Source organism: Cygnus atratus, chromosome Z, assembly GCF_013377495.2.
Source record: "Cygnus atratus isolate AKBS03 ecotype Queensland, Australia chromosome Z, CAtr_DNAZoo_HiC_assembly, whole genome shotgun sequence".
In the NCBI taxonomy this organism is placed as follows: Eukaryota; Metazoa; Chordata; class Aves; order Anseriformes; family Anatidae; genus Cygnus; species Cygnus atratus.
In genome coordinates this window covers 27,774,381-27,789,417 of record NC_066396.1, presented here as the reverse complement: position 1 = coordinate 27,789,417, position 15,037 = coordinate 27,774,381, and the positions used below count along the sequence as shown (strand labels likewise).

General features: G+C 38.1%; 1 protein-coding gene across 1 annotated transcript in view; it reads left to right on the top strand.

The window, feature by feature from the left end:
* The window catches only part of PGM5 (phosphoglucomutase 5), an 83,907-nt gene extending 69,542 nt beyond the window's left edge, over positions 1–14,365 (top strand). Inside the window, exon 11 of the mRNA XM_035565869.2 lies at positions 12,762–14,365. Coding sequence (XP_035421762.1) covers positions 12,762–12,851 — 90 coding nt within the window. The 3' untranslated portion in view covers positions 12,852–14,365. The remainder of the gene's footprint in view (positions 1–12,761) is intronic.
* Positions 14,366–15,037: the final 672 nt, after the last annotated feature.

Sequence of the window (15,037 nt, the reverse complement as noted above, 5' to 3'; positions counted from 1 at the left end):
TGTATTCATGACTAGAATGCAAATGCAAATTTCCCCAAACATAAGTACATCCCTGCCAATGGCAGGGAGATTGAAGTTAGATGATCTTTAAGGTCCCTTCCAACCCAAGCCATTCTGTGATTCTACGATAAGTGTTATGAAATCCTTTTGAACCCTAGGGGCATGTTTGCCATCGTTTCTTTATCAGATTCCTACCATAAAATTAGTGAGTTTCTTTTTATGTTATTAAACAATTGTCTATCAGAAGTGTAAAAGTGCTTCAATTTCTCCAGAAATTTTGCAGATCCAGAGGTGGGTCTGGAGATGGGCACACCCATGGAGTTGCTCAGGCAGGAACTAGCACCACTGGGGGGTGCTGAAATTGGCCCTGTGTGCCCTTGGACAGGGTACAGGGGAAGTCCTCAGGGGAGATGGTCAGGACTAGTAAGCCTTCTCAGTGTCCTCAGGGATTTTAGAGTCTGGTCTTTTTTTCAAAACACCAAAAGCGTCTGTTACTCCTAGAGACAGAAAAAAAGTCTGTACATCTTTTTCTATACATGTGCCAGAGCTTTTCTGATTGTTACATTTCTTTCTGTTTATCCAAGATACTAGTGAACTGGTAATTCCAGGGGAAGAAACGGCATTACCTTGAAAAGCCGAGCTTTACTGCACAGTGAAGACAGGTAGATATTTTAACATTCAGACAGCCTTAGGAAATACCTAGTCTTGTAGACATCCTTCTTATCTCTTACCGTGTGCAAAACGCTGGGACAAATAGTCATTTCAGCTTGATTAATGCAATGAATTCTTCATCTAGTTTCTCATTGTATATAGCACAGTTCCCACTGCTCCTCTTTCCTTGCCCTGGCTGGTTACATTGCCGCCAGCAATGGGGCATTATGAACTTCAGGGTCATAGATTGTATCCCACAGGCATATGGAATCATGGAATTACAGAACTGTAGAACCATTAAGGTTGGAAAAGACATCTAAGATGATCTAGTCCAACCTTTAACCTAACACTGCCAAGTCCATCATTAAACCATGTCACTAAGCTCTACATCTCATCCTGTCATAAGATTAAAAGGAATTATCACAGAATCACAGAACAGCTGGGGTTGGAAGGGACCTCTGAAGGTCATCTACTACATCTACACGTTTTTTGAAGACTTCCAGGAATGGTGACTCAACTACTTTTCTGGGCAGCCTGTTCCAATACTTCACAACCCTTTCAGTGAAGAAGTATTTCCTAATATCCAACCTAAACTTCCACTGGTGCAACTTAAGGCCATTTCCTCTGGTCTTATCATTTGGTGCTTGGGAGAAGAGACTGATCCCCACCTTGCTATAGCCTCCTTTCAGATAATTGTAGAGCATGATAAGGTCTCCCCTGAGCCTCTTTTTCTTCAGGCTAAACAATCCCAGCTTCCTCAGCTGCTCCTCATAAGACTTGTTCTCTAGACGCCTTACCAGCCTTGTTGCTCTTCTTTGGACATACTCCAGCACCTCGATGTCCTTCTTGTAGTGAGGGACGCAACGCTGAGCACAGTGCTCAAGGTGTGGCCTCACCAGAGCCAAGTACAGAGGGACAATCACTTCTCTAGTCCTGCTAGCCATGCAATTTCTGATACAAGCCAGGATGCTGTTGGCCTTCTTTGCCACCTGGGCACACAGCTGGCTCATGATCAGATGGCTATCAACAAATACCCCTGTGTCCCTTTCTGCCAGGCAGCTCTCCTTGAGTACTGTGTTCAGTTTTGGGCCCCTCACTACAAGAAGGACATGGAGGTGCTCGAGTGAATCCAGAGAAGGGCAACGAAGCTGGTGAGGGGTCTGGAGAACAAGGCTTATGAGGAGCAGCTGAGGGAGCTGAGATTGTTCAGCCTGGAGAAGAGGAGGCTCAGGGGCGACCTTATCGCACTCTACAGGTACATTAAAGGGGGTTGTAGCGAGGTGGGGGTTGGTCTATTCTCCCATGTGCCTGGTGACAGGACAAGGGGGAATGGGCTAAAGTTGTGCCAGGGGAGGTTTAGGTTGGATATTAGGAAAAGCTTCTTTACTGAAAGGGTTGTTAGGCATTGGAATGGGCTGCCCAGGGAAGTGGTTGAGTCACCATCCCTGGAGGTCTTTAAAAGACATTTAGATGTAGAGCTTAGTGATATGGTTTAGTGGAGGATTTGTTAGTATTAGGTCAGAGGTTGGACTTGGTGATCTTGGAGGTCTCTTCCAACCTAGATGATTCTGTGATTCTGTGACTCTTTCCCTAGCCTATAGTGTTGCGTGGGGTTGTTGTACCTCAAGTGCAGGACCTGGCACTTGGCCTTGTTGAACTTCAATACAGTTGGCCTCAGCCCATCGGTCCAGCCTATCCAGATCCTCCTGCAGAGCCCTCTTACCCTCGAGCAGATCGACACGTGCACCTAACTTGGTGTCATCTGCAAACTTACTGAGGGTGTGCTCGATCCCCTCATCCAGATCATTGATGAAGATAATGAAGAGAACTGGCCCCAGTACTGAGCCCTGGGGGACTTCACTTGGGACCAGCCTTCAACTGGATTTAGCTCCATTCATGACTCTTTGGGCCTGGCCACCCAGCCAGCTTTTAACCCCACAAAGCATACACCCATCCAAGCCAAGAGCAGCCAGTTTCTCCAGGAGAATGCTGTGGGAAATGGTGTCAAAAGCCTTTCTGAAGTCTAGAAAGACAACATGCACAGCCTTTCCCTCATCCACTGAGAGTGTCATGCTGTTGCAGAAGGAGATCAGGTTCATCAAGCAGGACCTGCCTTTCATAAAATCATTCTGACTGGGCCTGATCGCTAGGTTGCCCCATATGACAGGTTTTGAGGGAATACGTACATTTGATTTTAGGAGATTCTCATGGTAGTACAAAAATAACAATATTTTTTTTCAGAAGAGCATTTGATAATCTTCAGTGGAGTATGTGGAAGAGAGTGAGTAGCAAGATTTTGTTACATTTGGGATAAATGCTTATTTTAGTCTAAGTATATCTGATCTTTGTAATTGGCTAGGTGATGACATTTAAATTCTGTATCATTACACTGTGCCTGTAACAGCTGATCAGGAATAACACTGTTAGTTCCATACATTATATATTATAAAACAAAAAAATATATATTTGTTGCTTAAATGCTTAAGTAAACACATTGTTGCTTCTGCTTATTGGATCACCTTCTTTCGGTACCTTTTTTTTTTTTTTTGATTATTTTTATAGGGAGTTTGAAGATGAATGATTTTCATTGCCCTGTGTTTCTGCCTGTTGAAAATTCCGGTTGATTCTACTTCTTTGGATAATCATAACTCCTGAGATACTATTTAGTTTTCATTTTACTACAGCAAACAAGCAAATTAATCAAAATTTCCAAAATAGGTTTGCGACACCAGCTTGCTAATGCTCGCTCCCCCTCAAGTTTTGGTTGCTATTACTGATAAACACAAAAGTACTACTTCCAAGTGCTGGTATTTTTCTTTAAGAAAAAGTATCCGTGAAAGTCTTATTCCGTCTTCACTGACGTGTTATCCTTAGAGTGAGTCTGTAAGGTGAAACTGTTCTGAGGGTACTCAGATCTTGCTAAAACTGATGTTCAAACATGGAGACTTACTACATACTTGACAAAACCTGAACTGGTGAAATCTGCTGTGGGAGGTAGAGCAACATAAAAGTATTTAATATTTTTTTTTACAGGTACTAGTACATTTACAAGTACATTTGTAATGCCTAAGAATTAAGGTACACAAATCTTTATATCCAACAAATAATTTCAATTATTTATTTGTAAAGTATCAATTAGTAGTTTCTCTTCAGCTTGGCATTTGCTTTATTTAAAATCAGGAATTTAACACATTTTAGTGACTGACAGTGTCAAAAGAAAAGCAGGCTTTCCTGTGAAATTGTTATACTGTATTGTTAGAGTTGGATTAATCTCACTTAACTGTATTCATCTAATTTAGTCTTTAGTACTCTGTCCCCAGTGAGTGAAAGCATCTCTAGAAGACAGTTCTACATATCCTGCAGTATCTAACCTTACATAGCCACCTGTGTTAGTCTGAGATAAATTGCTCCCTTCAAGTGGTTTTATCTCCACTGACACTAGGAGGGGGTGGAAGGAGATAACTCAAAACAGATGCTATACTTTTTGGAGAGATGAATCTCACCTTTATTTTCATGTTCCAGGGAGAGTATCATCTCATTTCTCTTAAAATGATAAACTCATGCATTAAAACTATAACCCATTTTAGGACAGTTTGCAGTTCTTTGGGTATGTGACACTTGAATCTCTGTTTCACGCTATGCAACACATATGCATTTCAACCAATTGACTCAAATAACAGTGCCACTTTATGGCCTCTTCTACCAAGTCTGAGTTTCTTCCACCTGAATCTAAACGTGTTGAATACAAACATAAGCTCGGTCTTGATTCTGAATTAGCTGGGAAGAAATAAAAATGTTTTCTGTATCAGCAGTACTTCTCAATTAATTATTTTAATTGTTTTTAGTTATAATAACACTGTACTGATTAAAGAATGAGGGGATTCTTAAAATGAAAGAATGGGGTAGAAATCTAGCAACAGATCAAGCTCTGTGTTGATTCAGGGTTTTTACTCAATTTCGGGTTTGCCTTACTGGTCTGGGCTCTGCCCACAGTAACTGTGCTTAGGACCAGCTCTGCTGGCCAGGTGATGGAGGAGTTACGTGGTTCTCTGAACTAAAACCAAACCTCTGTGAAATTGATGAGTTTTGCCCTTGTGTGGTTCTGATGTTTGAGTGTTAATTTACCATGTATATCTGGTCTTATCATTATTAGTCAATAATCTGGAAAGCTCAAGCAGAAATCTTTTCTTGTTTTTTTTTGTAAGTTGATTTTCACAGATGTCCTTCATAAGCAAGGTGGCTATCCACAGGGTGTGATTGAAACCATTCCATGTTTAGTATAAATTGTTTCTCTAAATGTGAATGAAATCACCCATATTTAGTACAGCTGCAATTCCAATTGAATTTATTTTTCTTTATAATTTTAAAAGTCAAATAATGGGAATTTGGGAAAATTTCCCCCCAAAAGAAACCTCTTCTGTTAACTTTTTGTCACTTCTTATTGTGAAAGTAGGATATGATTTATGACATAAAATCAAAAAGCTTGTTAAACTTTTAGGACAGCTCAGTAGCCTTATTTATTCAGCCAAGTGTAATGATTCTTTGTGTGAAATGTTAGAAGATTGTGCATGAAAAGTTTTATATGCTTTTCTCTGTGTGTTTGTTCATGCCTTCTGAATGAAGGCAAGGGCCAGACCTTGTTACCTTCCAGTTCATCTGAATTCTTGGATAGACAAATTTGCAATTTGGACAGACTGTAATATTCTGTTCTAGGTGTAGAACCAGTAGCAGTAAATAGAAATGCTTGTGATGTTTTAGCATTACCTTGTATCTATATATACATGATACCTAGCTAGCCAGTCTTAGCATTGTTTGAGTGTCTTTGTTCTCTTTCCACTGTGACTCTTTTTCCCTCATTTGCAGTACCTAACATTTGCTTGTGGAGCAGCCATTACTGCATAAGAAGCAAGTGTGCTGTATGAGCAACACTTGTCCAGAATACGATTTGAAAAAAGATATATAACTATGCTCGATATCATCAAGTTTCAACTACTTGGAGAGTGCTACAGTGCATTTGTTTTGACAGCCAACAGAAAACCTGAGATACTCTGAAGTGCTGTTTAGGATGCTTGAACTTGTGACTTTCGTTTGGCACAATTTTGGCACCATGGGGCCACTTAAATGAGTTGTGCTCAAGTGAGGCTTTCTTCATACCTCATTGTGCTTCAGTTCTATCTATGTCTCCATGACTCTCAGAGGAAGAGCTGATTTTCAGGTGTCATGGCCTGTAAGTGTTTACTTTCCACTTTCAGAGCTTCTATAAGAGCATTCTTGTAACTAGAGAGAAGCAAGGCTCATAAGGGCCTTTTGTTCCAATTCATATGTGGGCCAAACAGTAGCTATTAATGAATGTAAGGGTCACCCAAATGTTATTTTAGTAGCATCTTCATACAATTAATTGGTTAATACTTTCCACCTTGGAACAAATAAAGCATAGCCAACCGCTTGATCAACAACAGAAAAGTCCAAGGGAAAGTAGTAAAACATGCTAATGATTAGAAGTCCAAGGTCACAGGTAAATGTGAATATCTGTGGTCACTGCCTGCTCTATGATCAGTTCAAGGAAATTGGCAGAAGCAGCATCATGATCACCTGGGAATTAAGGAATAGTTACTCCATTTCCATGACTAGTTCAGTTCCTCCTATAAGCCAGTATCAACAGGAATAAAAATCAGGAGTGATTAATGGTAAATGACTGTCAAGTTCTGTGCAAAAGTACATTAAAAACAATTTGCTGTCAGCATTTTAAAATCACAGTTTATAATTATGATGGCATCTGGTTCTATGCAGGCTAAAACAAAGTATTTAAAACAATGCCCAACACTTTTCTAAAATGTGAATGTTCACCTTAAAATGGAATAACAGTCTGTTGCTGCTTCTTATCACTGGGATGTACCTCATCACTGTATATTACTGAGAAGGCTGCTTTCTAGCTACCTTGGAACATATTCTTAAAAAAGATGATTTCTTTGGCTTTCATCAGTCAAATAGGCATCCAACTAGCAATTTCTGGAGTTTTATTGCTTTATAATAAACAACAAACTTCTATGTAAAGTCTTGGGCCTTTATGCATTAGAATAGTTCTTTGTATAAATTTAATAAGGTTAGTAGCTATGCTAAATCAAATGCAAATGAAGATCTAGAGATGAGTAGATGAATGGGCACAAAGAACTAAAATATGAGTTTTTTGACCTTTAAATTCATTTATAGCTTTGTTTTACAGATCAACTTGTTCCCGATTTATGAATCCCAACAGATGGTTAAATATCTGCTTGTCTTTTTTCTAGCCACCTGGATACATTATCGAACTTGGATAAGATCCAAACAGGAACATTCATATACAAACACCAAAAATGAAATGACTCATTATGCAGAATTGTTTTGAATTGTTTCATTCATGAAAGCAGTGTTCCCTCCAACAACACGATTTTGCTGCTGTTGCAGACTAAACACCCTGGAAGCAGTGTAGTGAATAATCTGGATTGTTCTACATATTAACTAACCAGCTCTGTTTACAATATGTTATTATTCATTACTTGAATTGCAATAGAAATAAATAGGTGTTGTCATAGACCCATTCAGTCCATATGAAGTACTCCTTAACTGGGATACAGTGAATCACAAATGCTACAATTACTGTAGCCAAAGTCTGTTGAATTAGGTACTAGGTATCTAAAGAATCAGTAGATTAACAGCAACCACACAGTGATTTTGGAGCAAGAGTTGTTTCATTGTGCTTTGTCCAAAAAGACACGCCAACTAAAAAAGTCATTGACATAAAAAGTGTCTTCACCATCAAAGACTGAATTTCTGACACAATTTTTGAATAACAAATAGCAGAGGAAAAAAGAAACTCATTTTCAGGTAGACCTTTGTAAGGACTTATATAAAAAATTGGGATTATATATGATTATATATATGTGGTGATTGTATAAAGGGATTGTTTATCACTCACAAACATAAGTTTGTCTCAGAGCACGGAACTGGAATCAATAACCTAGAAGCCCTTTTGCCCAATATTATTTAACAGAGATAAAATGAAAAGTTTCTATAGGGTTCTATCAAAATGTTCTTAACAACACCTATGCACAAGTGCAGTTTACTAGAGAGTTACTGCCTCTTCATTTATTTTTGACGCATTGGGTCTTTTAGCATGCCTCTGGTTGGCTATTAAATGTACAGTATGGGTCACAGAGTTCATATAAAGTTTTGCCTTTACTATTCATAGATTTTCTTTGAAGGGATGTGGGACATGGAGATTTCCATCTGTTTGATCAACCTTCTGTGTGTATGCTATTTAAATAATTTAACGTCAAATTCTGCCTGAAGCTTTATAGTGAACAACTTTCACTCTAAGTTGGAACTGGAAGGGGTAGTTTGTTTTCATGTTATCTTGGAAAAATATATCATGTGATAGTAATTATAAAATATTTCCTGAATCAAGGAAACAGGTTCATTAAACCTAAGCTTCAATCTGAGCTCTTTGGATGTGCTAGAAAAGAACTGATCTGTTGCAAACATACATATTTCCAAGCACCACTCAGGATACATTTTCCTCCTGTCTTTTTTATGCCTCATGCATGCCCTTCTCTACTGCTCGGGGCAGAACAGCTGGCCTTTTGGCCCTTTTTATTGCTTTATTTGAGTTAGCAAGCAGTAGTTAGTAGTCAGTAGAAGTAGTTAGTTAAATAGAGATGGCAGTTCCCTTTTCCCCATATCACGTGTAGCTTCATTGTAATGAGGTGACCACCACCAGTGCTGTGGATGTTAGAGACCCAGTCAGTTTGTTCCATGATTAACCAGGTTATCCACATTGCTTAGATCTTTTAGGACTGGTGGCTGTAGCATAAACTTTTCCAAATAATTCTGTTTTTTTGGAATACAAGACCCAACAACTATCTGTCCACCAGGCGGGCACTCTGAGATGACCTGTGCGTTTACCCCATATGCAGGATATACAATATGGTGCCAGGCTGTGTGTTTAGTGCTGAGTGCTTGCTAATGCTGAGCTCACTTTGCAGTTGCTTTAATCCATTCTATATGTCTCTTCCATCACTTAAGTGTTGCTTTGTAAGTGTATTTGTTTGATTTTCAAAATACATTACAGCCAAAGGAAAAGATCCTTCTGGTAAGTAAGGCCATCAAAACATGTTTGGGAGATTCCCCACTCTCTTCTGCCTTTCTTTTTCTCTTCCCTAAGTTAAAGTAAAACCGATTCTGCTGCCCCAGGTTAAGAAGGGGTAACAGCAGCTGTAAGCAGGCACATGAAACAAGGGAAAATGACATGGGAGCAGGGACAGGTAAGAAAGGAAGGAGTTATTTCATAACTCCTCTGTGTCCTTGTTCTTGGACTTAGAGCTATTACAGTTACCCTGATCTCTGAGCTGCCTTCTTTATAATGTGTAAATGATGAGAAGGACTTAGAACGAATTTAAGTGTTATGAGTGAAAAGGATTCCTATGAAGCTTCAAGGCTTATCATAATTTATAAAACAATAACAACAACACCTAGCAAGAACAGCTTTTGGTGACTTCAAAACAATCTGCAAGCATGTTTTTCTGAAGGCTACTTTGAGGAATTAGAAAACTACTTTAATTGATATTAAATCTGATAGACAAGCAGCTGAAGAGGTAGAATTTTGGATTTGATAGCAGTTTTTAGAAGGGGAGGATGCAAAGATAGAAAACACTTGGCACATCTGCTATCTTGGCAGAGCTCCAAATGTTAAACTATAGTCCTTCTTTGATGACTTCATGCTGTACTAACTGACTTGTTTATCTCTCTTTAATTTTGAGGCATTAAAAATTGTTCCAGGAAAGTGAATTCTTCTGGAACATGTAATACTGTGCCAGCTCTGCTTAGAAATCTGTAGCAAGGCATGAGCACTTGCTCTGAAATAATTACTGTCCAGTGTCCTTTTGGTTATTAGTAATTCAGGTGCCTAAATGCTTATACACCATGTAACAGTCACACAAGGCTTAGCTTATTGATGCTGGATCTTTGCCTCCAGCAGCGCATTCTTTTAATGACTGGCTAATTCAAATGGCTTTCCATTATCTCTCTCTGTGGTCCCAGAATTCAAGGAACAAATGGGGTAGTGCTTCATGTTTTACAAATGCCAGTATGTATACAAATAACTTGACCCCATATTTTTATTATTACACCCTGCTTATTTGCTTGGGTACATTTAAAGCTGAGAGAGCCCAAAATAATGCTGGTGGACATGATGCTGTGTGCAAAATGCAGATCAATACAGGAAGAGAAGACAGAGCAAAAATTTGAGAACCATAAAAGAGAGTTGTAGTTACTTGTGTTCACTAAAATGCTTTGGGTCCCGTTGAGGTTATTACCATTCTCTGAGCTTTTTCTGCTTTATTTTTCCCAGATAAGATCTGCAGAATTCTTTTCACTGATGCAACTGGTCAGGCAACTTGTTTTTGAGACTTGCAGTGGACTGAGAAATGTGATTTTAAGACCTTACAGAAAATGTCCATGCCTAGACTATGTAAAACTCATCTATATTTGGTTTTCCCTAGCAAGACTGAAATTCAACACAGACTAGGCAAGAGACTTGAGAGAAAAGATTCGTGAGCTTTCTAGGCAAAGTCTGAACAGGTTATGATTTTGGCATCAGAATTGCATGATTTTTTGATGAAAGTTGTCAAGTTGTAGCTTGTGCTACACAGGTTTTAACAAGGTGTTTCTTGATGCTTGACCACCTGTATTGAGAAAAATGTTTGTCCAAAGCCAAAGTCCAGGCACCTGCTGACCTTTTAACATGCAATTAGGTACACTTCAGCCCTGCCCGAGCTTTTAATAAACTGGCTGCATCATGGGACAAATCTTATCTAGAGCTTGACTAGGAGAAAGGTAGTTGAACAGAATTTTCTTACAAGGTCACAGAGAACTAAAATACTGCATCAACCAACCAGGAATAACACACCTCAGACCATTCTGGTACTGATTATTCCCATGCAAAGTGCTTTGAATAATTTTTTGCCTTACATTAGATAGCTGCATGTTTGAAGCATTTCCTCATGTGAATAATTATCCTTAATTATCCTAGTTACTTTTTTTTAGTGGTATAGCTTCTATTTGTTCTTGCAAAACAAAAAACTTGTTTTTTTTTCTGATTAAAGTCACTAGTTCTGCTAATTTACAGTTCTATTCTTAAATATTACATACAGGATAACATTTTATATCTTACAAATAGTTTATAAGGAATAAATACGTTATAAACTTAGAGAGTGATTGCAATTGCAAGTTGACCTGACAATAGAAAGGTTTTAGAACTTCTCAAGTAAAATGAGCATTTGGAAAATATTTTCAAATCAATATCTCTTTAAGATAGTATCTTTAAGAAGTCTTTATAGGTTTATGTTAACTATAAATGCCTGCTGTCTGGGACTTATATTTTGCAACTGAAATGTAAACTGTTCGTTGCAGAGAGAAGGAGTTTTTAAAAGGCATATGCAGCTCTTGTTCCTTGTTCTGCTCTGCTTTTGCTATTCCAAAAAGAATGCGCTTTTTTAACATCTGCAGGATGAAGAAAGTGTAGTTAAATTGAAGTATGAGAGGACAGAACTAAAATAGGCTTTTCTCTTTTGACAAGTGTGATTATAAGAAGCAGAATATTTTAATGGTAATTGGAACCACTTGGCAAAACAACAGCAGCTAAAATGTTTATGTAAATGGGTGTCACATAAACTGATTTGATTTTGGTTTTTTGTTCAAAGCACTGGGTAGAGCTTTGTTTTTCTTCTTGTTTCTTCAGAGTAAATTAGTTGATTGAGAAATGAGGGTAAAGTAAAGCTAGTTCAGTAGGGTTTTTTGTTAAATTTTCCTGTGCTTTTTAGCTTAGATATGGAAGAAGGTTCTCAGGAGAGTGCCAGACAGTGTTCAGATGCTTCTTTCAGTTTTCCTTAATCCATGGTGCAGGAAAGAAGGAACGACATGGTCCAGACCCTATAAATTGGCACATTTTACTATTTATTTCTGCATGATTTGTCCACGAGGCGAATCCATGCTCCATGTGTTAATCTCTCTGAGCAAGTTTGACTTTAATGGGCTTGTATTCTGTTTAATCATTATTCAGTTGATAGATATCTACAAATGTGGAGGTTGTTGAATAATAATGTCAGACCGCTCACACTTGTACACAGCTACGTTTGATCATCAACCCTCTTGATAATGGCATGCTTGGTGTTGTATCATGACTCTGCCTGCACAGTTAATTTGTCTCCCCGCTCTACCATTTAACCATCTGACCATTTACATCAATAAAGCAAATCATACTACCAGAAACTGTTAGGTGAAAAACTGATTTAAATAATTAATTATATTAAGCTTGTAAAAAGATATCTGTTAAGCTCTTCAGAGTCACAGATTTGATTTGATTTTTAAACCTGACAGGTTTAAAGACAGAATGTAGTTTATTTGAGATAGGGAAAAAATAATTTTTGAGGGTCAGAAAATTAAAATCCTAGTTCAGCAATAAAATATATAATTCTCTTAAAATATGTTTTTGTACAAAACAGCTCTGCCAGTTTAACTTTCTGTATCATATAATTAACTGAGAGAAGATTTAGTTGTCATTTGAAAAATCGTATTTTACTTGGTTTTCGTATTGTACTATCACAGCTGCTATCTGCACTTACCCATATGGGCGGTTTCATACATAAAACCATTTAGTAAGGTCAGTAGCCTGAAACTTGAGAGTTCATGCTGCTTCTGTGGCTTTTGTCCTGTTTAATACATCACTTGTCAGAACAGAAATAATTCTACATATGTTATTTCTGAACTGTTTTGTACAGCAGATTTCAGAAGAGCTCCACAATTCCTGTTACACTGAGACATTGCAATTTTGGTACATTTACTGGTTTCTCTTTTATGTGCATCTTAGGTATTTATAATGTAAAACTTCAGAAAACGACATGATATTGTGGTGTATCAAGTACAACAACACAGTGTAAATGCATAAGGTTTTTTGTTATAATTGCATTTAATAATTGACTATTATATAATGCTACAGTAAAGAGGGGAATAGATAAATATAAGCTGTCTCTTGATATTTCTGCTCTATGTAATCCATTGCATTTCTTCCTCTTCAGGCTGTGCTGAGTCCTCTTATAGCAATCGCACTGAAAATATCTCAGATTCATGAGAGGACAGGGCGAAAGGGACCCACTGTCATCACCTGAAGCCACAGAGGATTGTTAAACCAGGGCCAAAGGAGGAACAGCAAGGAAGAGACGGGACCTTGCTGAAACAGTTTAGCTGTTTGTGCCTTGTATGATTTTAAAACTTTTTGTGGGGATAGAGGGAGGTGGGAAGAAAAATTCAATATGATATTGAGCATATTCAGTTGCATTGATCTCCAAAGACAGTCGTGTATTGACTTCTTTGTTTTACCTGCAATATCTTTATTTCAGATAGCAATATAACCACAGAAAAGGCCTTAACTCTCAAATGTTGCCAGCAATGTTACAGAAAAGGCAAACTGCTTATTTTTGAATGCTATTATAAAGGTTGGGGGAATTTCAGTTAAGGAGAGAGGAGGAGAGGTTGCAAAACACAGACATGTTTGGTGAATATTGTTTGTGATTCTTATCTTATTGTTGGTTTATGGAGACATACAAAGCAAGTCTGGGGCTTAAAGCTTTATACTAAACTTTGCAAAGGGTGTGTTTCGTAACCTGACACCACTTCTCCTCACCAGTCTCTCCCATTGCTCACAAATACACGCTGGCAGCAGTGTTGTGTACGCACTTGCACATGCTCCTAAAGAAAGGGTCATCCTATATTTTTTTTTACCCCTGCTTTTAAAGCATATCAGTGTGACCTGTGCCTTTACATCTTCCTGAATTTTGAGACTCTTTTTTTACCTCCAGAGGGAGGCATTTGTGCTATAGAAGCTGATTGTGTCCTTCCAGCAATATGTTGGGTGTGGAATCTTGGCTGTCTTTTGCAGTATTCCTCATGTCAGCAGATGATATTAGTACTTACTGTGTTTGAAAGTTGCAAGTTCAGCAGTTTTTCATGAAGAAGTTATTATGGAAGTTTTTTAAGTCTTTGGAGCAGTGACATTCTGCTTACCACAAAGTGGCAAGTCAGTTGTGTAGTGAAGAGGAACTGAAAACAAACACTAATGAATTAAATAGAAGTAACTTGTTTGATACACCAGCTGGACTCAGCTTTTGTTAGATTCTATGTTACAGTAGATTATGAAATAAAAAGTTGGGGAGTGCAAAGAGAGAAGATATGACCTGGCATAAATCTGAGAGGGACATTGGGGATACAGACATCAGCATTTTTCTGCTTGTGAAGTGATATGGCGGTTCTAGCTACAGTACTGTGCTCTGAATAAGAACACAAACACTTTATGCATGTGACTTGTTTGAAAGCTTTGCTTCCTTGGGAACAGTGTGGTCACTTGTATCATTTGTCAAGGTGGCTTTGTGCAACTTGCCTCTTTGCAGTGCGTTCCAATTCATTGTGGTTGTCAAATTTTAGTGCAATTTATATAACATTGCAGCAAAGGAAATTGTTTTGATTTCTTTCAACACTTCTGTCAAAAAAATTCTATAACACTGAGTACACAATAAAGAGGTATGCTGTATTTCTGTCTTCATATGCAATTGTTAACAAGACACACTGCACTTTCAAGCATCCTAATAAAACTGTCTTTAATACAAATACACTATCTACTTAATTGACTCTAAACAGATGAGGCACTCATGTTTTCACAAAGCATCTCACCTTACTATTAAGCGTTCCTGTAAGCCAAAAGAAATTGTAAGGCTTCAGTTCTTTTCTACAGATGTTTTTTTTGGGGAAGACCATGGTGTTCTCACATACTTTGGACATATTTTGAATGTAAGAATCATCATCTTTAGAGAAGAATTGTTTAACTATTCTTTCAGTTTTCCTATAAATCAAACTCCTCTAGGTGCAGGCTAGTGAGTTCCTAACTGTAATGTATTACAGGTGGTCAAGCATAGACTTACTCCAGATAATGACACTTAAATTCAAATTACTGTGCTGCATGGATGGATGTTTTGACAGGGACAGTCCAAGAACTTCTAAAATCTCTTATATGTTCTCTGAAAATGTAATCATTTTCATCACAGGGTGATCTGAGCATACTCATGCTTTTATCAGAAAGTTACCGGAGCACTAGCTGCAGTAGATGGCAGTCTGCTTTCATGAAGGCAGCCTTTGTGAACAAAGGGTATGTTTCAAAAGTTCTGTACTGACTGTTCAGAAACAATAGTTTTGCCTCAATACTGAAATGGAGAAAAAGACTGTGTGTGACTTGGAATAACTGTCAAACAAAACCAGCCTAACCCCAAATCCACTCACCGTCCCTTTTTAATGATGATTGGCA